Here is a 25,746-nt window from a genome sequence, read left to right as displayed (position 1 = left end):
CATATTTATATATATATATATTATATATATATATATATATATATATATATATATATATATATATATATATATATTATATATATATATATATATATATATAAATAAAGCTAACCTAAGAAACACATTCGTGACTTACCTGTATTGATCAGAGCTTCTTTTTTTTTTTTTTTTTTACTTTGGCGTGATTAATCGAGATTGAGATATGGGCAAACGAAAATATACGACGTAAAAAGCCGGTCAGAAGTCCAGGCGAAGCAGTGTATTGGGGGCACGTCTGCTCTGTAAGGGTGGCAGTTCGCCTTTCCCATCCAGGTTTTGATATTGTGTTGTCTTTTCCGTCCAGCTCTAACTGGTAATTTAAAATAAACTAGCAACGGTACCCACCCTACAGGCGGGGCTTCAATTGGGAGGCCCAAATGAAAAGGTAAAATATCAGAAATTGAAGGCTTTTTTATTTTGAACGATTCATATAAACACCGTTAAATTATATCACACGCAAATCATCAAAATCTAAACAGTATCTTTAGAATTTCAATAAAAGCCACATCACTGTTTATATCGGTAAATATTATTCCATCGTGTTTCAAATCGTGATCGCGATCTATTAGCGTATACACCGCCCAAATAGCTATGTGGAATACTCTCACGAAGAGATTAAACGTCGTTTGAACTTTGGCCGAGGTCATTATTTACTTTTAATGATGTTTATGTACGAATGATGTTTATATTGGTTTTGGGTCGTCCTTTCCGCATATCTCGTGGGATTGTGAGTTGGAGAGACGGCCGTGATGGAGGGGAGGGGGATGGAATTCTCTCAAGCAGGGATTCAACCCGTGTCCTTATAAAAGGTCTTTGTCCGAGGTCACCGAGTCCGATCGGTGCAGCTGTGCAGCGATCGGTGCAGCCGTTTGTGCGGCACCCGGGAAAACAACATCGTCACAATGAAAACATCGTCATCGTCACAATGAAAACATCGTCACAATGAACGTTATGCGAACGCGAATGTTATGCGGAAGTCCAAACCTGAGAATGCTGGAGACCAAAGCTGAAATTGGAAAAATTAAATAGCCTATTTTACTCCTGATGGTGGGGAGGGGGTTGGAATTCTCTCAAGCAGGGATTCAACCTGTGTCCTTATAAAAGGTCTTTGTCCGAGGTCACCGAGTCCGATCGGTACAGCTGTGCAGAGATCGGTGCAGCCGTTTGTGCGGCACCCGGGAAAACAACATCGTCACAATGAAAACATCGTCACAATGAACGTTATGCGAACGCGAATGTTATGCGGGAGTCCAAACCTGAGAATGCTGGAGACCAAAGCTGAAATTGGGAAAACTAAATAGCCTATTTTACTCCTGGAGATCCCAGGATTACCCACCCAAAATATCGTTGCGATCGGTTTAGTAGTTTTTACGGTAACTTCGAACGGACAGACACACAGACAGACAGACAGACAGACGGACATTTGGTGAATTATAGTAAGGTATAAATTTGTGATCAATTCCTTTTTAACTCAACTGGACTACCGACCAGTTGAGTTCATCACATACTGAACCCTCCGGCATTCGTCGTCGTCGTCGTCTGTCGTCCGTTAACTTTTCGACGTTAACACTCCAGCGTCCACAAATATCAACCGATTCTGATCAAACTTGACATGCAGCATCCTTAACCCAAGGACCAGGTTGCTATTACATTTCAGCCCGAACCGTTGAAAAATGGCAGACTTAGGCGACCATTTTGTTTTTGGTCATGAAAACGACGTTAACACTCTAGCGTCCACAAATATTAACAGATTTCGATCAAACTTAGAATGTTTAACCCCTACCACACAAGGTCGGTTGCTATTGCATTCCAACCCGATCCGTCACAAAATGGCCGCCATATTGGTTTCAGCTCCGAAACGACGGTAAGACTTTAACGTTCACAAATATTTATGGATTTTGATCAAACTTGGTGTGTGAAGTTGTCCAGTCAGTTCAGTTGAGTTCTGCTTCCATGGAAGCTCTAGTTATTTATATGTGTTGGGTTCTGACTTCTGATTTACAGTCTATATTCGGTAAGAGCACAAAATATATTTGGCCAATTTCCCCCACCATCCCCCCGCCCCCCCCCCCCCCATCACCATCCACCATATCGCCCCACAATTCCCCGAATCCACCATCACCCCCACTAACCCACATCCACCATTCTCCCTTACCTCACTCCCAGAGAAAGCAGGCATGGCCAAAGTTGCCTATGCCCTTGCAGTGACACGTGTATGTCTCTCCACCATCCCCCGATCCACGCTAATCTAAATAATAATGGTGTAAGTTCATCAAATTCACTTTAAATCTTCTTGCTCAACTGTCTTTCTCTACCTTTTTATCTCATCCTCTTTACCTCCCCCATTAAACCCCTCCGTAGTCCTTTCCCCGGCCTCAAACGGCTTGGACCTGAATATCCAATTTGGATCACGTCCAATTGAAAGAGGGATGTTGCGGACTGTTTCGACCACAGACAAAACGCCCTGTGCGTGGAGGTCACCTAGGTTGAAGAATGTGCTTTTTGTCCGGGTATTATTTGAAGACTCGGAATGAGCAAGTGCTGGTTGGTGCAGGGTTTGAGAAACGTTGCCTGCCTGTGTGAGACATTACAAACATGTGAGATGTGCTGGGATGAAAATGGGTGGTTTTATCGGCTGGAAAATGGGAGGGTAAACTGGTGTGAGTGTTTTAGTGAGTACTTTTTGTTGAGCTAAGGGGAATAAATATTTGAGGGTTTCGATAATGTGAAACTTCATCTTACTTGTATCATCTTTCGAAGTTTTACATAATGATATAAATAGTAGAAATGGTATGTAGTATGTTTTCAAATGACACATATGGGGGAGATTAGCTAACACAATTCCAAATATGACTTCCTTATTTAGTTAACTTGGATGGGGTGTTACGTGTGTGTGTGTGTGTGTGTGTGTGTGTGTGTGTGTGTGTGTCTGTGTGTGTGTCTGTGTGTGTCCTTTCCCCGGCAAGTCTCTAACATTGTGTGTGTGTGTGTGTGTGTGTGTGTGTGTGTGTGTGTGTGTGTGTGTGTGTGTGTGTGTGTGTGTGTGTGTGTGTGTGTGTGTGTGTGTGTCCAGGCCATAACATTTTCTAACATTGGAGTTTTTGTCATCAAATCTTCAACAAACGTTTATGATGCGTATATGGAGAAGAAAAATTAATAAAATACACAATTTTTTTTGAACTGTCGATTCCATAAAGCTTAGTTCGAGTGCCAAGTGGACACGGATGGGTTTTGCATTTGAAGATGCTTTCGAGTTGATGACTATAATCTTCCTCCTGCACCGACATGATGGTGCAGAACACGCTTATCTTTGAGCTGTTTAGTTTGTGTTGGCTCTTGTGAGAGTGTTTGATTCCCAACTCGACAACAAACTGCTTCACAGGCAGGATCTTGCATCACAAAGTGCGCCGTCCCTTAGATGGATGTTAAAGTGAGTGTTTCATCCGTTAAATCCAATGTTGTCTTTCACATTTAGTCGGTGGGTGTTCAAGACGCCATGTTGTTTTTCACGAACAGTTGTTATCGCCGAACCCGGAGCAAATTCCGAATTTCTGTCGAAACGAGGTGTCGCTAGTGCCCTCGTCTTCTCAGGTATTCCTTGGCACTGGGTTACACTGCTTGCAATCTCAGAATGTGCTGGCTTTGTGGATGGAAATGCCCACACTAAAAATATATTTGCACACCTAGGTGTTATCTTGTCACATGTGAATGGATGTCTTTGGCTACGAAGTGAAAAACAATTCACAACCCCAATACACTACATTAGCAGGACAAAAATGGCCTTGAACTTGAAAAAAAAATGTTACAAATGTGCATGTGTCTATACATTCCCCACAATGCAATGCAAAATATATGAAAATTTAATTGTCATGAAGTTGCTACAAGGTAAAGAGATGACTGCTCTTCAACATTGAATGGTTATCGGGTGTAGAAACTTTGTGACATTTCTGTTACCTTGGCCCTTTCCAAGTCAACGGGCTGGTGCCCTCGGAAATGAAAGAAAATTGGTCTTTCCAATGTTGACAACAGGATAGGCCGGCCATGAGTATTTACAGATGTTGCAAAGATGACCTTAAACATGGAATGGTGCAATAATACACCCAATATCTACGAAGATCTAGTACATAGAGTTGGTGATTGTCGAGTATGAAGTGTTAGTGATAGGCCCTAAGGTGTGCTTCTTGTCAAAGGCAAACTAACACCGATTGTTAAAGGCACTGTGTTATGCCTCTGCAGCAAGGTTTGGTGGGGCGTGCAAAGCGCGCTGATCCACGTTCGTCTGAATAATAATGGTGTCAATTGTTCTTCAGGTGCCATTATTTTTCAGACGAGCGTGGATCAGCATGCTTTGCACACCTCACCAAGCATTGCTGCAGAGGCATAGGCATCTTCCTCTCACTTCTCAAAACAACCTGTAAGAAATCAAATGAATAATGGTGAATTAATAACCCTGCACACTGTACAGAATATACCAGTGTTCTTTCTGCCCCATGACTTTTGTTAATATGGTGTATCGAGATTCTTGGTTGGTAAAGTTTGATTTACAGTGAGTGAAAGTCTTATTGGTATTGACTTTGGGATGAGCAGACATAAGACGTAAAGGTACGTTCACGTATATACGGATACGTATACGCCATGTGGATATGGTAAAGGCATGTGGGAAGTCGGACAATGTGTCCACATATACTGTACAGTGTACACGGAAACGGATACGAATGTAAAGTGCTTCACAAGTGCGGAAATAGGTTTTTCCTGCACTAACGAGCAATATGCCACCAGCTTTGTCAAGGATGCAACACGCTATGTTGGACGATAAGTTTCTGATTGTAATATTGAGTGTTTATAAATAAACACAGAACTGGAGAGTTCATAGGACACCTTAGCGCATGCATGATCAAGACAAATTATGAGTCAAAGTACTGCTAAACTACAGGTGCGTTTTGCGATTCTTGTTCCGAATCGTGTTCAAAATAGATCATTCAATTGAAATCAAGTTGTTCTTCAATCATAAACGGACGTTTACAGACAGACAGACAAAGTGAACCAATTGCTTAACCCCGCTTTTCGATTTGCGTCCATGGGATAATCATAAGAAATCGAAAGGAAAGTGCATGTTTCGAGCATCTACGTGCTCAGTGAGTGTTGGGCCACAGAGACGAGGGATTCTCCTCACCAGCTCCATCAACTTCTCAACTCCTTCAGCACTGATCAGAGAAAAATGGCATGGCCCAGTTCTCGATACTCCCTTTACCATCCCCCTTCTCCCTCCTCATTTGTTACCACATTCATCATCTGCTGACTATGTATGCCATCTGTGTAATGCTTCCATGAGCCTTGGCCAGATGTTCAGGTGAAGAGAAATGATGAAGACTTTAAAAGGCAGAATTTCCACGTAGAGGACATCTGTGAGTATCATAGAGCCCCCTGGACATATTCTGGGGGAGGCGGTATATCAAATGTACCGCAATTGTATTATTATCAAGCATCCATTTTGAATTATCCATGCATTAGATGCCTGGTTTGCTTTTCATAACTTCTGCCTTATTGTCATGTCGTGGGGATGGAAGTTTCTACAATTAACAAGTTGGTGAAACCAGGCCATCAAGCCAACAAGGTTGCATATGCAACATGCATAATACCTCTGCCAAATGTAGGCAGGAGAGACTATAATGGGGTAATGGAAGGGGTCGGAGAGAACGATTGTTGGTGAAGCGGTTAGGAAGGTCGTTGAGAGGAGGTGGATGTCAGTGGGAGTAAGAGAGGGATGAATGGGGGCTGGAGGCAAATGTCTTAGACATGTTGATGAGATGAGGCTGGAAAATGCCACCATTTTTCCAACCTACTATGCGGATTGTCTTATGGCAGTGTGATATAGTTATCTAGATTGGTCAATTTGTGTCCGACTTCCGGTGACATTCATGATCAGATTTCTCCAAGCATCCCTGTCCTGCACCGTTTCCCAAAGCCCTGGTAGAGACAGCTGTGTTGCATCATTTACCCCCATCCATCCAGCACATACAAGGTCTGCCTCTTCCTCTTCTTCCATCAACCATACCCAGCATGCATTGTACAAAATCCTCACTTCCTTTTTGCTTTTCTCCATGGAAAGTTATGCTTAGACATCCGAACAAAGTGACAGAAAATTCAAACAGCCAAACAAAAGTTACATTCCTAATGGAAGTCACGGCACTCATTCATGGTCGCACTTCATAGCTGAAGGCGGCCGTTTACATGTGATATGTGAATAACATGAAAAGGTGAATTTGTTTAGAGTGAAGGAGTTGTTGTCCAGACATCAACCACACTGACATCTGCACACAGCAGCCATACTAACTGAGCGGTCCTTCTGATGGACGGTGCACCATACATGATGGCTCACCATACATGTGGAACACCCCAATGACAGTTTGTAGCTGGGTTGAGATTCAATCTGAGGCTAGACCGCTCAAAGGTGTCGTCACACTCCTATTAATGCCAGTAGCCAAAAAATAATAAAAAGCTGTTGTTGAAATATAAACACCTGATGAAATGTCACTGCAAAGGGTGGGACTGGGACCAATTACTTCGATAGAACGTCAGGAGAAAAATCTGGCCACACAAAAAAAAAAAGTTGCATTCTTACTGTTCATGAAACAGTTGGGAATGAGTTTTTATTTCTATCGTGGATAGAAAGACGTGTCCCGCGAGGCTTGAGAAGACCACTGTTGGAAGTTGCTCTGATTTTTGTTTTTCACAATTGTTGTGCATCTGTGCCGCTTTGAGGGTCTGCCTCGACTTCCACTCTGCATAGACTCTGACTATCATGTTTCTTGTGTTGAGCTCATAGTGCTCATCTATGGTTTATGTGGCCTGCTTTTTTGAAATCAAAATTGACAAAAACATTGCACAAAGTCTCCAAATTGGTTTGAGTTCCTCAAGGTAGTATTCTGGGCTCTGTGCTTTTTCTGGTCTTCATTAATGATCTCTCCGACTTTTTTGAAAATCCTCTCTATCTCTTTGCTGATGACTCCACTCTCTGCTGCTCCATCTCTCAACCCTCAGATCGGCAGGCAGCAGCCTCTTCACTCTGCAGACCTGGACAAAATCACAGACTGGTCAAACAAGTGGACCATGTCTTTCAATCCTGACAAATCTCACACTCTTACTATGTCTCTCTGAAAAGACCGACTGGAAAACTCTCCCATCTACTTTCTCAACAAACCTCTTCAAGAAGTTCTGTCACTCAAGCTCTTGGGTCTCACTATCTGCCATGATCTTTCCTGGGAAAACCACATTTCCAAGCTGGCCTCCAAAGCCAGTCGCCGACTGGGCATCCTCCGTCGTGCGGAGTCCTTCCTTGGCACACCTGAGCCCCTCACCACATACAAAGCTTTCATCCGCAGCTCAATGGAATACTGCTCTCCCCTCTGGGCTCCCTCTCCCCCCAGGGTGCTCCTGCCTCACACCTAGCTCGGCTTCAGGCTGTAGAAACCAAAGCTTTCAGAATCATTGGTATCTCCCGCTATGTATCCGATTTTGAGGGCCTTTCACTCACTCACCGCAGGCGCGGTCAGGCAAGTCTTTCTCACCGCATGCAGGTTTGTGGTCTTTCTGTCTTCTACTGACTCCTCTCTGGCCTAGCTCCCCCAGCTCTGTCTGTGCTGTATCCCCCAAATATAACTGCAGGATGCACAAGATCCGCCAGCAGTCCTCTTCTTGTGAAACTACCACAATCAAGACTCTCTGCTCACCTTCACTCTTGTATTCCTCTTCTTTCCCGCCTCTGGAACAAACTCCCACACTCTCTTCAATCCCACTCCTCCCTCCAGGTCTTGAAAACAGCTGTTCACCACCATCTCTTTTTTTGCCCCCATCCAAAACCTTGATCTTTTCTATCCCTGCTAATACACCCCAAATCCACATCTTTCAATCTCCGACTTCATCTATCTATAATTCCAGTAATCTCTGTGTGTGTGTTTGTCTGTGTGTATGTCTGTGTGTTTGTCTGTGACCGCTGTTTCTCGACAACCACGGGTCCGATATACTTGAAACTTGCCAGGTATATTGCTGGGGACCTGAGGATGTGCCTTTTCAAGGTTTCATATTAATCGGAGAAGTAGTTACCGAGCTATGTCCAAAAAACGATTCAACCAATCAGAGAGCAGCGAGCTATCACGTGTGCCGAACGTGCCGAACAGACTCTGCCTCGGACGGCACATTTGAGAGCGTATTCATTTATTTCACGTTGGCAAACTATGTTGGCGTTAAACTATGTTTTAAAACTAATTAAAACTAATTTGCGATTCATCGTAACTGCGATATGCGACCCTCCGGAGCTCCTGTGAGAGCGTGCGCCATTACGGATAGTAATTCAATTAAAAACATAAAAACATTGTCCCAATTCAAGGTTTCATATTAATCGGAGAAGTAGTTACCGAGCTATGGCGATTTATTTACCAAACTCCGCAAGCCGTTCGCTTTGGACCAAACCATTTCATGTAAATAGAGGGGGGGGATTGTCACCGTACTCGCAAGCCGTTCGCTTTGGCTTTGCGAATGGACCAAACCATTTCATGTAAATAGAGGGGGGGGATTGTCACCGTACTCGCAAGCCGTTCGCTTTGGCTTTGTGAATGGACCAAACCATTTCATGTAAATAGAGGGGGGGGATATAATTTTAGATATATATATAGTACGGGCATGCCTTAGTTCCTGAAATTCCTAGTAGTGTCAATTTGTCTTATACCGCGTACCCCTTTCCTGCCCCTCCAACCCCCCCACCCCCCTAGCCCTCTCCCTTCCACAGATCTCCCGATGCCTCTGTTCTCTACTGTTGTGCTTGTGTGCTTCCCTCTCTCCCCCCATCTTGTCACCCCCTCCCTTTATTGTTTTATGTGTCAGTTTTTGTTTTTTGGGTTTTATGTGCTAGCTCTTACACGAGCCTCGATCTTGTATAGAAAAAAAAGTGCCCTCCCAACTCCAGAAGCAATTTGTGCCAAGTACAAGAGAACAGACATTGATTGTCTTGGTGTACCGTCCATCCAGCTTTAAGTCTGAAAGAGGAACGAAGCGAGGAAACTGTGTCAGAAGGAGGGTGACACGAACTAACAAGACACTAATAAACTGACAGAGCTTCCTGCGTGATGCCAACAACAAGATAGAACTCTTCCATTTCCTTGCAGACAGAATTGCTGAAATGCACACACCAAATATGATCATCTTGGGAAGAACTTGCGCTCAACAACCAAATGATCAGCTTAGACGATGTGGCTTCATGTACCCATGAAGTGGCGGATACACGTATTTTTGTACATGCCAGGTATGCAGTAATGGAAGGCAACAAAGTCCTCATGATCAAGGCAAATGCCACAGATGTCGCAGTCATAGCGATATCTACTGTGCCATCCTTCAAGAACTTGACTTGCAGAAATTGTGAATTGCCTTTGGTCAAGGAACTCATCTGAGATGGATTCGAATACGGTACATGACGTAGTTTAGACAATTGGCCCTGAGAAGAGTGGAATTTTTGGAATTTTTTTCTTCCATGTCTTCAGTGGTTGTGACATCGTATCTGCATTCCGTGGTAAAGGAAAGAAGTTGACATGGCAAACATGGAATGTGTGCAATGAGGTATCAAGTGTCTCCAAACAACTTAGTAGGTATCTACCAACAGATGGAGATGATGACCTTGAGATCTTTGAGAAATTTGTCGTCACGATGTGTGATAGGTCCAGCACTGCTACAAATGTGAATGATGCATGGCTGGAACTCTTTGCTCGTAAGTAGAGGTCATATGAATCCATCACATCTACTCGAGCTGCCCTCCTGCAACATTCTAAGCACCCTGCTTACCAGGCAGGACTGATATGGAGTCAGTCAACAGTGTGCCAGCCAGAAACTCAGAGTCCTGCGGATTGGGGATGCATACAACCAGCTCAAGTTTGTCAGATATGTCGGAGTAGTCTTGCATCGAATGCGAAAAATTGCCAAGAACTGACAAATGTGAATGAAAAGTGGAATGTCATGCAAGGTGCAAATGTTAACGCTCTGGTCTCAGCTGTACAGCACTGTGCAGTTGTACATTCCTGGACTGATGGGAACAATAATTAACAGGGTTTAATTCCATATCTCTAGAAATTATAAAATAAAGCATCTGAGAGGTCTCAAATATGAAGAATCGACTTTGGCATCGAAAAAACATTGAGGTTAACACAAAGATCGTTCAAATTGGCTGCCTGTGTAAAGTTATATGGCTTAAAATGTCATGCAAGGCTATGATTGGTGGCCATATTGGAAAATGGCGGCCATCTTGAATTTTGTGTGGCTAAAGTTTTTTTTTCCAAACTACTGACAAAGGGGTTCAATATGCAATGTTTGGTGCTTGTGTCACCATTTCGTCAATTGAGACAAAAACTGCTTAATGTACCCAACCATAGCTCCTCCACGAGCCAACATATTAGTTCCTTCAAGAGCCGCCATTACTTCCTCCACGAGCCGACATTACTTCCTCCATGAGCCAACATGAGTTCCTCCACGAGTCCACATGAGTTCATCCATGGGCCGACATCAGCTACTCCACAAACCCACATCAGCTCCTCCACGAGCCGACATAAGCTCCTCCACGAGCTGACATAAGCTCCTCCACGAGCCAACATCAGCTTCTCCACGAGCTGACATCAGTTCCTCCACGAGCCGACATCAGCTCCTCCACGAGTCAACATCAGTTCCTCCATGAGCCGACATCAGCTCCTCCACAAGCCAACTATAGCAACTCCACGAGCCAACTATAGCTACTCTACGAGTCAACTATAGCTCCTCCAGGAGCCAACATCAGCTCCTCCACGAGCCAACATCAGTCCCTCCACGAGCCAACATCAGTCCCTCCACGAGCCAACATCAGCTCCTCCACGCAACCAAATTAGCTTCTCCATAAGCCTGAATAAGCTCCTCCATGAGACAAGATTATCTAATCTATAAACCTACATTTGCTTGTCCACAAGCCGACATTGGCTCCATGAGCCTAAATGAGCTCCTCCATGAGACAACATTATCTTCACCACGAGCTTGCAGTTGTTCCATGAGCCTTGTTTCATTACTCCACAACCACAAAATAACTCCTCTGCAAGCTTACATTCGTCCTCAATGAGCCACTTTTAGTGCCTCCATGAGATTTCCAATGAGCCAACAGTAGCTCCCCCACGAGTGCAAATTATGTCCTCCATGAGTCTACATTAGATCCTCCATGACCCTGCATTAACTCCTCCATCAATGCACATGACATCTTCCATGAGTCTACATTAGATCCTCCATGATCCTACATTAACTCTTGCATGAGTCAACATTAACACCTCCATGAGATGAGTCGACATTAACGCCTCCATGAGCCAACAGTAGCTCCTCCTCGAGTGCACATCAAGTCCTGCATGAGTCTACATGAACTCCTCCATGAGTCTACATTAGGTCCTCCATTTCTGTAATAACTCCTCCATGAATCTATTTTAACTCCTCCATGAGTATATATTAACTCCTCCATGCATCGATATTAATTACTCCATGAATCCATATTAACTCCTCCATGAGTCTACATTAACTCCTCCATGGGTCGACATTATATCTTCCATGAGTCTATATAATTAATTCCTCCTTGAGTCCACATCAACTCCTCCATTAGTCTACATTAACTCCTCCATGAGTCGACATTAGATCCTCCATGAGTCTACAATAACACCTCCATTAGTCTACATTAGATCCTACATGCATTTTAAATAGATCCTTGAGTCTACATTAGGTCCTCCATTAGTCGATATTAACTCCTCCATGAGTCTATATTACTTCCTTCATGAGTCTACATTGTCATTAGGTCCTCCATGAGTCGATATTACTCCTCCATGCGTCTATATTACCTCCTCCATGAGTCTACATTAGGGCCTCCATGAGCCTAAATTTCCGTACCGTACATAAAAAGGAAGAAGACTAATTTATTGAGAGCAAGGTAAGACAAGAGAGAATTAAGAAATTAAGCGCAAATAAAAAGGTTGACCATTTGAACAAAGGAGAGGTGGAAGAATATAAATTGAAGAAGAAGAGTCCTACGGCTAAGCCGGCTAACACATTTTTAAAAGGTGGAAGCGGAGGAATGTCCAAGAACGATGGTTTTAGATTTGACGAGTTTGGCTCGGAAGGCGTGGTTTAGGGCAGGTGGGCGTGTCCGAGGCGATCGCTCGGTGCCCATTTAAAGGGCCCTACGGGTGCGGTCAGGGCACCACGACTGGACCCGTGCGGTTCCCGCACCACCCGGCTTTGTGCCTGGTCTGCTCGCACCGTGTTTCTGCTCCAGATTTCCATCCCCCAGACATTTATCCCGGGGTCTTCTATCACGGCTCCATAACTCCCTCCTGTTCTGAAGGTCTTCCCGCCATGGACCATTCAACGCTGCTGGTGCTTGCGCTATTTACAGGTTGGTTCAACGTTTGTGTGAAATATCTCGGTCGGATTCAATTATCCAGATTGTCAGCCATCGCGAGATTTTTTATGAATGAATAAATATGATTGAGCTATTTATTCGTGGCATTTGCACAGAATAATTATTTGATTGTCTCCACCGCACATTTTATATATACATTTACAGGTGGTGTGTGTAAATATTTGTGGCTGGGCGATTTATAGATGAGGAACTGCATATAATGATGTGATGGAATTTATATGGGGACAAACAAAAGATTTTATCAATTTATCTTCACTAAGTGATATTTACTCTTGCCTTTCCTCCCCCAAAACCTTTCCAACCCCCCCCCCCCCCTCTACAACCCGTACCTCCTCTACCACCCCTCTCTCCCACCTCTTTCTCCCTCCTCTACCATCACTCCACCCTCCACCCTTCTCTCACCCTCCACCCTTCTCTCACCCTCCACCCTTCTCACCCTCCACCCTTCTCTCACCCTCCACCCTTCTCTCACCCTCCATCCTTCTCTCACCCTCCACCCTTCTCTCACCCTCCACCCTTCTCTCACCCTCCACCCTTCTCTCACCCTCCACCCTTCTCTCACCCTCCACCCTTCTCTCACCCTCCACCCTTCTCTCACCCTCCACCCTTCTCTCACCCTCCACCCTTCTCTCACCCTCCACCCTTCTCTCACCCTCCACCCTTCTCTCACCCTCCACCCTTCTCTCACCCTCCACCCTTCTCTCACCCTCCACCCTTCTCCCACCCCCTTCACCCACATCTCCTCTTCCATCACCCTCTCCCAACCCCCCACTCTTCCCCTCCCCCTCTGCTACCCTTCCACTCCCTCCCCTCTGCCACTCCTCGACTTCTCTCCCACCCCACCCCCTCCCCCCCCTCATCTTACACACCTCCGCCCCCCTCTTACACACCTCCACCATCCCCCCTATGCCACCTCTCAACTTCTTCCAACCCCTCCACCCCTCCCTCCTCTTCCACATCTCCACCATCCCCCTCTCCCACATCCTCCCCTTATCCCACATCCTCCACTCCTCTCCCTCCCTCCTCTACCACCCCTCCATGCTCCTCTCTCCCACATCCTCCATCCTCCAACCCCCCCTCCTCCCAAACGCACACACACACACCCTCCACCCCTCTCTCACTCCTTCTACCCTTCCCCCTCTACCACTCCTCCACACTCCCCTCTATACCACCCATCCCCCTCTCCAACACTCCTCCCCACCACCTCCTGTCCCTCCCTCCCCCCACCCCCACCTTCTGTCTTCAGTTCTGCAGGTCATAGTGGGGGTGAAATTTTCAATTGAGGGAGCTCAAAAGCGCTGGATCTCCCTTCCAGTCTATCCTCAGGAGTTGACTGAGGCTGTGGCTTGGGAACAGGGCTTTGGTCGACGGTGGAAACAAAACCTCCTCGTAATTCCAAATGCTGTTGGAGAAGAGACAATTTTCAGTCAAGACGGGAGACCAGAAGGTCCACCGATGTTGCAGGCTTCTCTGGGCCTTCTTTCCACACAGACGGCATTGTTCGACTACAATCTACCAAACTCTTCAATGCATTCACATTCACTCCTTCAGTCGTGGGGTTTAAACCTCATTGGCTTTCCACTTACCCCAAAACCATCACCTCTGACCCCAACCCTTCACGTACTGTTTTACGTGAGAGCTTTGGACACTTGGAGGATTTCTGGAATTCAAATTCCACTTCCATTTATCAAATTAAAGATCTTGAGGCCAGGAAAACGAGATAAGGAACATGGAGAAAGGTCATTGTTGGGGCAGTGCCAGCTTCATGAGGCTCAGTCCCCATTCTGTGTCAGTACAATTACCATACCAAGTTCCTGGTTTGAAAATGACCAGTTCACGACCCCAAAACTTATCTTGCGAGCCTGGCTGACGACGTCAAAATATGACGTTGATTCAAGGTCAAGTCGGGGTCGAATGGCCTGGACCGGGAGTATACCACTGGATGTTCATAAACCAACTACCCTTGTTACCTTGGGTATGGGGCTGGTGGCCTGGCTTCCTCATGACCCAGTTTCTGTTGGTGTCAAGTTTGGGGTTTTGGTCGGTGTTGGGGCCGTGGTTTTAGGAAACGAGACAAAATCGGAGGTCGTGCTAAGGTAAGATGGTTGTCGTGGAAAGACTTCCTTTACATTCCCATCTTGGTTGTTTTGCTGTTTTTGATGGTGGTAACCAAATGGTGAGCAGGAAGTGTTATTTTTTATTATTATTATTTTATTTTTTTGGGATACAGAATCGAGGCTCATGTAAGAGCTAAAAGTTTTAAGTGTTAAGTTTAATTACAGCCTTTTTTTTTATTTCACAACACCTTAAGTTCCTAACTTAACTTTTCAACTTTTCATGTTGAGAGCCTTTTTTTTTTTTCTTTCTTTTTTTTACTATGTACACATGAAGGAAGGGGGGATTCAGGCTGGTGTTTGGAGTTGGATCAAGGCAGGGGTCAAAAATTCCATCATGTTTGTCTACATAATACAGGTGGGCCCTCTCTTCTGGAGCTGCTATATTTCTCGGCTGGCTGGAGCTGATTTACTAGTTGAGGGTGGCATCCATACCGGGTTTGATGGTTAATCAATTCTGAAAAGATTATTATTAATGACATCATAGAGTTGAAACGAGACAAAATCAGAGGTCGTGCTAAGCTAAGATGGTTGTCGTGGAAAGACTTCCTTTACGTGAGGTGGAAAGAACTGGGAAGTGGCCCTGTGCTGTGTGCAGGAAGGGTGTCGGAGTGAACTCCATTCAATGTACAATGTGCACTGAGTGGGTTCATCAAAAATGTAGTGGTCTGAGAGGGTCATTAACCAGTGTGGCAGCTACATTCAAATGTAAGGTGTGCACAGAGGGAGCTGCAGATGGAGGAAATGTTGAGTTGGATCTTGGAGACGGCGTGAAGCTGGAAGGTGTGAAAACATTTTGCTACCTCGGAGACATGCTGAATGGAGAAGGTGGATCAGACTCGGCAATGGTTGCTTGAGTGAGATGTGCACGGAAGAAGTTTCGGGAACTGAGTGGCGTGCTGACGAGGAGGGGAGTGTCGTTGAAGCTGAAGGGAAAGGTGTATGCTGCATGTGTGAGTAGTGTTATGATTTATGGGAGCGAGACATGGGTAATGAACGTAGAGCAGCAACGAAGGTTGGAAAGGGTGGAAATGCGAATGGTTCGATGGATGTGCGGAGTATCGTTGAGAGAGAGGAAGACAAATGATGAATTGCGAAAGATGATGGGAATAGAGCCTGTGATTGATGCTGTGAAGAGGAACAGGTTGAGATGGTTTGGTCATGTGTTGAGGAAGGATGAAAGTGACCGGTTGAGGAGAGTGATGGAAATGAATGTAGAAGGAAGTAGAGGACGGGGAAGACCGAGAAAGACTTGGCTAAAGATGGTGGAAGAAGAAATGCGGGCAAGGGGGTTAACAAGGAGAGATGCAGAAAATAGGGCAAGATGGAGAAGATTGTCATGGGGACCGCAAGGCTAACCCCCGCTCTAGCAGGGAAAATGGCCTTAAAATGCATGTTGTTGTTGTGTTGTATAGAGTTGAACAATATGAGCATTAAGGTTAACATATTGATGATGAAGGGTCAGGGGACAGGGTGAACATGTACAGGGGATAGGTGTAGTTGTGGACAGGTTGATATTATAGACAGCCAATAGGTAGGGTTACCAAGATTAAAGTAGATCTTGGGTACCTGGGACAACATGAGATGTTTACGTTCGATCCTAGTTCACTGGAGGGAATAGTGTGATGCGTTCCACACAAAGATGCGTTTCCAGTTCCAGAGGTGGTAATAAAGGGAAGGGTGGAAGACAACTCAGTGGAGCAAACCAAATTCTAATTACCTTTCACTACAACTACAGCCTGGTGTTGGCTTAACAATATAGGTGCCTGGTTTAAGATCTCGGGGTCTTGAGTTTGAGCCCGTCGTGGCAGTGAAATAACACCAGGATTGTTGATTCAGCCTGCATCCCACCGAGGTCGGCAAAATACGTACCAACTTAATGGTGCCCAGCCACGCTTCAGAAAAGTAATGCAACCAGCAGCCACAGGCTGCATACGAAACAACAACTACAATTATAACAAGAAAGAGCAATCAGATTGCAGACCCTCGCCAGGACGTGTTTTTACGGCTTGTTTTAAAACAAATATGGCGGCCGAACCATGTGACCGATGATGTCGTAATTTTTTTTTTCTCCCCCAATTTGTCCCTAGATGATGCTCAATAAATTTCATCTTGATGGGATGAAGTTTTGTACTTGTCAAATTATGACGTCATAATGGAGGCACCTTTGACGTCATTAACATGTTATTCTGCATGGAGAGTTCTTTACAATGAGCCACGTCTCAATTTTTTTCTATGCAGCGCTTTCGGAGATATAGAGGTGCAAAGTTTTTCGGTTTTTTCCAAGATGGCGTCCGTACCACGTGACCTATGACGTCATAATTATCTTGATTTCTTGTATTCCTATATTTCCATGAGTGATTTTCATTCCGGAACAGAACAATTATGGTTAACCATCTTGAAATTGCCTCTTCCCATATTAAGCAATCGCAGACATCCTCAAATGCAGACATGCCACAAATTCATGAAACGTCCAATGTATGAATGACGAAGCATCATGACGATCTCCCAGACATTGAGAATCCCCACTATATGTCCAAGCTATATTCATGAAACGTTCATCACCAACATCTCCAACAACAACAATTCCAACATCAACAACAACCAACATCACCAACAACAATTCATCACCATGAGTGGACCAATTGTCACCAACCTGGTTTATATAAGGAAGGAACAGACCAAAGCACTTGCTGCCTCTGAAATTTAGGGAGAAAAGTGTTCTTTGTTACCCCATTTACCACGACCTGTTACTTTCTGTTGGGGAATGCTTTTTTTTGCTCTAAATTTTCACAAAAAAATCTTATTTATTATACGCTTGTAACCGCAGCACAACACATTGAGAGATCTGCAATGACTTCCAACAGCTGAGGCCAACTCGAGATTATGTGATGGTCTTTTTATTTATTTATTTATTCATATGCAGCCTGTAGCTGCTTGGATACATCATTTTCTGGGGGCATGGCTGTGCCGCTGATGCAATGCCCCCTTACCAGCAAGCTGGTACTCATTTTGCCAACCTCGGAAGGACGACAGGCTGAGTTGACCCACCAGTCTTGAACTCGAGACCCGAGGATCTTGAGCAAGCCACCTTAACCGTGAAGCCAACACCAGGCATGTGATGATGTGCTCAATACCCATGTAGTAGTTGTATTCAATAATTTCATCAATTGCAATTTTAAAAAAATCTTTATTTTCATTCTCGTTGATGATTCTTTTTTTTCAGGCTCAAAGCACGCCGAGGCTTGACTATCCATGCACTGAGGCCTTTACCCAGGGAATGTTGGATGACAGAGGCCATTATGGAAAGAAAAGGTGCTGTTGCCAAGATTCGAATAGCACAAAGTTCTTGCAGCAACTTTTCCAAGAGGTAATGATTGTGCCGTTAGCAAAGCAACGTCTAGTTTGACATTTTTTTCTTTTTATCACTAATTTTGCGAAGGCTCGTTTGTTCTATTAATTGTTGTCTCCACCACCCAAGGATGGAGGTTATGTTTTTCACCCCTGTCTGTCTGTCTGTCTGTCTGTCTGTCCGTTTGTCTGTGAACAAAATATCTCAAAAGGTTGTGGACAGATTCGGACGAAATTTGGCAGAGATGTATCGTATGTGACGAGGACAAAATTATTAGATTTTGGTGAAGATCCGGATTCGGATCCGGCTACCCGAATTTTTAAAGTGATTATTTACCATTGGGAGATCGGGCCAAAAACGATACATAGCGGGATATCTCAAAATGTTATGGATGGATTTGGACGAAACTTGTTGGACAGGTGGTGTATGTGACAAGGAAGAATCGATTAAATTTTGGTGAAGATCCCGATCCAGCTAGTAGAATTTTTAAAGTGATTCTTCACCATTGAGTGATGTGGCCAACCAGGCGGAGGTTTGCTCTCTATTGAGTGCCGTTCTAGTTACCCTGCGCTCGCGGAGCGAAATCCGAGGTTAAGCTTTCGGTTGCGTACATGTGCCGTCCGTGTCTGCATTTTAAAAATTCATTTTCTCGGCAACCGTTGCCCCGATTGACACTAAATTTTCACCATAGGAGGGCCTCCTCCTGTACAATATTTTAATGATTATTATGAAGTCATAGGTCACGTGGTACAGGCGCCATCTTGGAAAAACTTCGCACCTCTATATCTCTGAAACCACTCCATGGAAAAGAAATTGAGACCTGGCTCATTGTCAACGACTCCGCACGGGGAATAAGATATGCTAATGATGTCATCGGTGCCTTCGTTATGACATCATAATTCGACAAATACAACACTTATCTATCCAATCATTATTTAAAAAAATTCAGCAACTGTTGGTCTGATGGACACGAAATTTTCACCATAGGAGTGCCTCCTCCTTTAGAATATTTTAATGATAATCATGACGTCATAGGTCATGTGTTACAGGCAAAATATTGGAAAAAAACAAAAAACGTTGCACCTCTATCTCCAAAACCACTCTATGGAAAAAATTTAAACGTGGCTCATTGTACATAACTCCATATGGGGAATAGGTGTTGTTAACTATAACGTCATTGGTTCCATAATTATGACATCATAATTCAAAAGGGACAACGCTTAGTCTGAGTTTGAAATTTATTGAGCGTGATCTATGCGACAATTATATTAGACAATATAAATTTATGATGTCATTGCTCACGTGGTCTGGCAGCCATATTGGATCAAAAAAAAAAAGAAACATTGAAAAACAGAAGAGTTGGTTCACACCAGGTTGACTGCGCAGGGTAAGTATTCTATGAATACCATCCAGTTTAAATCTGTTTTGATACTCAGGCAGTCTTGCATTCTTGATGCAAATCAAGTCCAGTTTTTGTCATTTCATTTCACTGCAGATGAGGTTCATTAGTCCCAACATTTGTTCATGAGGATGGAAGTTGTGTTTTTGCAACCATTACATTGTCCACCCTGAGGCAATGCAGCATACGCCCGCCCCACCCATCGGTGAAGGATGGGGGTGGGAGAGTAGACTAACATAACCCTCCCAGTGAGTTGAAACAATGAAATTTTAATTTCCTGTCTCGAGTTCAAACGGTTGACAAGGTAACATCGCCATTAATCGATGAGGTATGTTCAAGCAACCATTTTGAAAACCCATGTGTCCAACTGACTCCAGATTTGTTTGCTCCATTCTTGGATTCTGTGGGTTTTTGTGTCTCAACTCTCTGGGCTGCGCTTGAGGCAATCTTCCAAACAGATTGCTCCACTTGCACACACTCGTGGACATATGTTACTCAATTTAAAATGCACTTCTTTTTTTTATTGTTTGTGCTATGAAAATTGCTTGGGCAATGTGACCTAACCTTCAAGTACTGTAGTTTATCAACATATTCTTTACAAATAGTTAAATCGCTATCTGAAATATATTTGATTCCTTATTGAGAGCACTCCTCTAACCGCCGGCACGCACTAGACCATCTTGTACAAGCCAATGTTTTTTGTTGAAAATTGCGAAACCGCTGCATGTGTGTGTGTATGGTAGTATGTTCGAGGTTACGTTATGATTTCTCGTGGCTTATAGTGATCGCCAACGTTAAAGTCAAACCACCATGTACACTCAAACTTAAACAACTGAGCATTACTAAATGTGATTCATGATTGAGTTTTTCAATTTGATGAATTCCCCAGTACACTTGCTGAGGATGCCTCGTCTTCCCTTTATGAGTCTCCGATTGGCTGTGAAACACAGAACCACTCACAATGAATTTTTAACCATGAGAGGGAGTCCGACTCTGTTCCAACACAATACATTCAACTGAAATAGCAAAAAAAAAACATGAGGATTTCATTTTCAAGACTTATTACCGAATCCTTTGAAATTGCACATTGTATGGCTTATTAACAACATTGTATGGCTTATTAACAACATTGTATCGCTTATTAACAACATTTTATTACCAACATTGTATGGCTTATTTAACAACATTGTATGGCTTATTAGCAACATTGCATGGCTTATTAACAACATTGTATGGCTTATTAACAACATTGTATGGCTTATTAGCAACATTGTATGGCTTATTACCAACATTGTATGGCTTATTACCAACATTGTATGGCTTATTAGCAACATTGCATGGCTTATTAACAACATTGTATGGCTTATTAACATTGTATGGCTTATTAACAACATTGTATGGCTTATTAACAACATTGCATGGCTTATTAGCAACATTGTATGGCTTATTACCAACATTGTATGGCTTATTACCAACATTGTATGGCTTATTACCAACATTGTATGGCTTATTAACAACATTGTATGGCTTATTAGCAACATTGTATGGCTTATTAACCACATTGTATGGCTTATTAGCAACATTGCATGGCTTATTAACATTGTATGGCTTATTACCAACATTGTATGGCTTATTACCAACATTGCATGGCTTATTAGCAACATTGCATGGCTTATTAGCAACATTGCATGGCTTATTAGCAACATTGCATGGCTTATTAGCAACATTGCATGGCTTATTAACAACATTGCATGGCTTATTAGCAACATTGTATGGATTATTACCAACATTGCATGGCTTATTAGCAACATTGTATGGCTTATTACCAACATTGTATGGCTTATTACCAACATTGTATGGCTTATTAGCAACATTGCATGGCTTATGAACAACATTGCATGGCTTATGAACAACATTGCATGGCTTATTAGCAACATTGCATGGCTTATTAACAACATTGCATGGCTTATGAACAACATTGCATGGCTTATTAGCAACATTGCATGGCTTATGAACAACATTGCATGGCTTATTAGCAACATTGCATGGCTTATTAACATTGCATGGCTTATTAACAACATTGCATGGCTTATTAGCAACATTGCATGGCTTATTAACAACATTGCATGGCTTATTAACAACATTGCATGGCTTATTAGCAACATTGCATGGCTTATTAGCAACATTGTATGGCTTATTACCAACATTGTATGGCTTATTACCAACATTGCATGGCTTATTACCAACATTGCATGGCTTATTAGCAACATTGTATGGCTTATTACCAACATTGTATGGCTTATTACCAACATTGTATGGCTTATTAGCAACATTGTATGGCTTATTAGCAACATTGCATGGCGTATGAACATTGCATGGCTTATGAACAACATTGCATGGCTTATTAGCAACATTGCATGGCTTATTAACAACATTGCATGGCTTATTAACAACATTGCATGGCTTATTAGCAACATTGCATGGCTTATTAGCAACATTGTATGGCTTATTAGCAACATTGCATGGCTTATTAACAACATTGCATGGCTTATTAACATTGCATGGCTTATTAACAACATTGCATGGCTTATTAGCAACATTGCATGGCTTATTAGCAACATTGCATGGCTTATTAACAACATTGCATGGCTTATTAACAACATTGCATGGCTTATTAGCAACATTGCATGGCTTATTAGCAACATTGCATGGCTTATTAACAACATTGCATGGCTTATTAACAACATTGTATGGCTTATTAGCAACATTGCATGGCTTATTAACATTGCATGGCTTATTAACAACATTGCATGGCTTATTAGCAACATTGCATGGCTTATTAGCAACATTGCATGGCTTATTAGCAACATTGCATGGCTTATTAGCAACATTGCATGGCTTATTAACAACATTGCATGGCTTATTAGCAACATTGCATGGCTTATTAGCAACATTGCATGGCTTATTAGCAACATTGCGTGGCTTATTAGCACCATTGCGTGGCTTATTAGCAACATTGCGTGGCTTATTAGCAACATTGCATGGCTTATTAGCACCATTGCGTGGCTTATTAGCAACATTGCATGGCTTATTAACAACATTGCATGGCTTATTAACAACATTGCGTGGCTTATTAGCAACATTGCATGGCTTATTAGCAACATTGCGTGGCTTATTAGCAACATTGCATGGCTTAACAACATTGTGTGGCTTATTAGCAACATTGCATGGCTTATTAGCACCATTGCGTGGCTTATTAGCAACATTGCATGGCTTATTAGCACCATTGCATGGCTTATTAGCACCATTGCATGGCTTATGAGCAACATTGCATGGCTTATTAGCACCATTGCATGGCTTATGAGCAACATTGCATGGCTTATTAACAACATTGCATGGCTTATTAACATTACATGGCTTATTAACAACATTGCATGCAGGGTGAAGCTCGACTTGGCTGAAAGCCAATCGGATGCTAAGCAGTTGTGATGATCGTACAATTCAATAAACGACATTCCTACATTTTACAATCCATTAACTTACATTTTAATCCAAATTATTTGAGCTGATGTGTTTATTTACTTGCTTTTCAGTTGTTTTCTACCTCTGCCACCAAAGGTGGATGGAAGTTATATTTTCACCCATGTCTGTTTGTCTGCCTGTGAACAGGATATCTCAAAACGTTGTGGGTGGATTTGGACGAAACTTGTTGGACAGGCTGGACGTGTGACGAGGACGAATGGATTCGTTTTGGTTAAAATCCGGATGCAATAAGTTTTTATTTTTATTTCTAAATGATTCTTCAGCATTGAGAGATGGGGCCAAAAAACGAGATGATATTTCAAAGTTGTGGAAGGATTATGACAAAACTAGGTGAATGAGTTGGTCAGGTGACAAGAATAAGGCAATAACATTTTGGCTCAGGTCTGGATCCATATCCACCCTATCAATGGGATATGAAACGTAAACTGTTCAGCCTGGCGGAGGTGTGCGCTCTGCCAAGTGCTGTTTTCGTTTCCTTATGAATTTCACTTGCATTGAAAATTGAGGAACTGAAATGATGCTTCAGTCATTGGCCATCATTTCCTATTAATGGAAGGTTAACGATTTCTGACGATGTTAGTATTTCTGTCTTCTTTCTGCACAGCTTCATCAGAGCAGTCGGGCCTGTACACATACATAAATAAATCCATGTGGGTTGGCATCACAGTCAGCGAGGGTGGGATATTTGCAGCATTGTAAGATGAAAAGCCATCATTCCAGCTCAGGCCCAACAATGGAAAAGTTCCGGAACAAATTGGCTAATGACCAAAGTCGGGACATTTCTTGTCTGAAAGCCTTCTGTCCCTCGACCTCCACCACATGCTAAGAACAGAACACGATTGTGTTTTCTCATGCTGGGCCTCTTCAGGTAGCCACCACATTTTGTGGTTTGAATTTCAGCTGCAACGGTGCACTGATATAAGTGGTTGGAGCGATTGGCGGCATCTTCCGGACAATAGAATAATGTGAGCTGTTTTCGATCTTGGAACGTGAAATATATATATTTTTTTGGATGCAAGATCGAGGCTCGTGTAAGCGCTAACATTGATCACAAAAAGACAAACTGACACATAAAACATATGATAAAGGGAGCGGGAGACAAGATGGGGAGCAGGGAGATCGGGAGATCTGTGGGAGGGAGAGGGCTTGGGGGGAGGAGGCGTGGGAATGGGGATGGGGAGGTGGGAGAGGACAAAAAACACATGGACACAGCTAGGACTTCCAGGAAAGAAGTCGGAATTTCAAAAAAGTGGATCTGGGGTGAATTAGCGGGGGTAGAAAAGATCAAGGTTTTGGATGGGGGAAGATAAGAGATGGTGGTATTTTGAAATTTTTTGAAGATGATGTACCAACTCTAGATTTTTAAGATAAGAGATGGTGGTATTTTGAAATTTTTTGAAGATGATGTACCAACTCTAGATTTTTAAGATAAGAGATGGTGGTATTTTGAAATTTTTTGAAGATGATGTACCAACTCTAGATTTTAAAGATAAGAGATGGTGGTATTTTGAAATTTTTTGAAGATGATGTACCAACTCTAGATTTTTAAGATAAGACATGGTGATATTTTATTGTTTTTTGAAATGTAGTCTAATAGCACCTTTTTGAGGTTAATTTAAACTTTTTAAAATATCATTTTTTTTTTTTTTTTGCTGATTTCTGCTTCTTCTCCAGTTCTCCCTTACACTTCTGTGATTGGGTGTTTATGCCTGAATCCAGCTTGTTCAATAATCCCCCTCCTCCCCTTGCTCTCATTCTTCTCCATGTACTTTCTTCCTCCAGGTCTCCCTCTATTTTGTCCCTCTGTCCTGCTGTTGGTGTGTTTTCACTCCTACCCCCCTTATTTCTACTGTGCCCTTCGCTCTCTTATTTCCTGGTCCACTCTGCATAATTCAGGTCCTCATGCTCCATAACCAATTTAATCAATTTCAATTCGCACTCGCTCATCTCTCTTTCGGGCTACAGATTCTATATTATTGCTTTTATTAGTTCAAATCTTGCTTCTACACTTTTGAATCCCTGTGATTGTTTCAAGAGGATAAACTGAAGTGTCGCTTTGAAACGGGGATAGACATGAGGGCAGAGACGTGGTGTGGTCACAAGAGGATGTAATATATGGTGCTGTCCGTTGCCACGGTGATAAAGCTCTGTGAGAGTATGTGGAGGTTGGGAAAAAGGTGGGTGGAGGACATGTTTGTCTTTATGTCCTTCTGTCTTTATGTCTGTATCTATTTTATTGTCTTTTTTTTTTCTTTTCCTTTTTCTGATTGTCTCTTCAACACTGCCCTCCACCTCCCTCCTCTTATCCTTTGAGATGCTTTTGCTATAGCCATCCTTTTGCTATTGATCCTTTTCTCTCTGACTCACTAATGGTTTTCTTGGCAAGCAATTTGCACCCACCCCTGTAACCCAAGACACAGGGTTAGTTCAGAGCGCAGACGTCTCACCTCGTTAGCCAATGTGATAAGTAATTTATTAATATGGCTTTTACATTATAACCTATAACATTGCCAGCTCGTGAGGGGCCATTTATTTATTTTGTACACATTAGGATAAGGGTGTGTGGGGAGAATAAGAAAAGGACGGAAAGGGAGGATGATAGGTGAAAGAAGGGGGGAGGAAGGGTGGGTATTTACTCTGTCTACCTGTCTGGAAGTCAAACAACATTGAAAATCATTCCAAACAGGAAACTTACTGTTTTAAGGACATCATAAAGAACACAAACAACGGGCACGCAGAACTAATTTAATGTGTTAAACAAGGTGGTGTAAAAGACGCTGCATCAACGGCGTAAACTTCCAAAATGTTTTTTTCTAAGACTTCTAAAATCTCCATT

The 25,746-nt window shown here is 43.0% G+C and overlaps 2 protein-coding genes across 2 annotated transcripts in view; both read left to right on the top strand.

Annotated features, from left to right (window-relative positions):
• Positions 1-3,213, top strand: part of TCHP (trichoplein keratin filament binding) — a gene marked incomplete at its 5' end in the record, with an annotated part of 36,552 nt that extends 33,339 nt beyond the window's left edge. The window contains 1 exon segment of the mRNA XM_078783107.1: positions 2,401-3,213. Within this exon segment, the coding sequence (XP_078639233.1) occupies positions 2,401-2,433 (33 nt within the window).
• Positions 3,214-12,187: 8,974 nt separating this feature from the next.
• The window catches only part of LOC137433095 (uncharacterized), a 76,819-nt gene continuing 63,260 nt past the window's right edge, over positions 12,188-25,746 (top strand). The window contains exons 1-3 of the mRNA XM_078783106.1: positions 12,188-12,475; positions 13,749-14,598; positions 17,843-17,986. Coding sequence (XP_078639232.1) covers positions 12,436-12,475; positions 13,749-14,598; positions 17,843-17,986 — 1,034 coding nt within the window. The 5' untranslated portion in view covers positions 12,188-12,435. The remainder of the gene's footprint in view (positions 12,476-13,748; positions 14,599-17,842; positions 17,987-25,746) is intronic.

This window comes from Myxine glutinosa, chromosome 8, assembly GCF_964187855.1.
Source record: "Myxine glutinosa chromosome 8, kmMyxGlut1.1, whole genome shotgun sequence".
NCBI classification, from domain to species: Eukaryota; Metazoa; Chordata; class Myxini; order Myxiniformes; family Myxinidae; genus Myxine; species Myxine glutinosa.
This window is presented reverse-complemented; position numbering and strand designations above follow the sequence as displayed.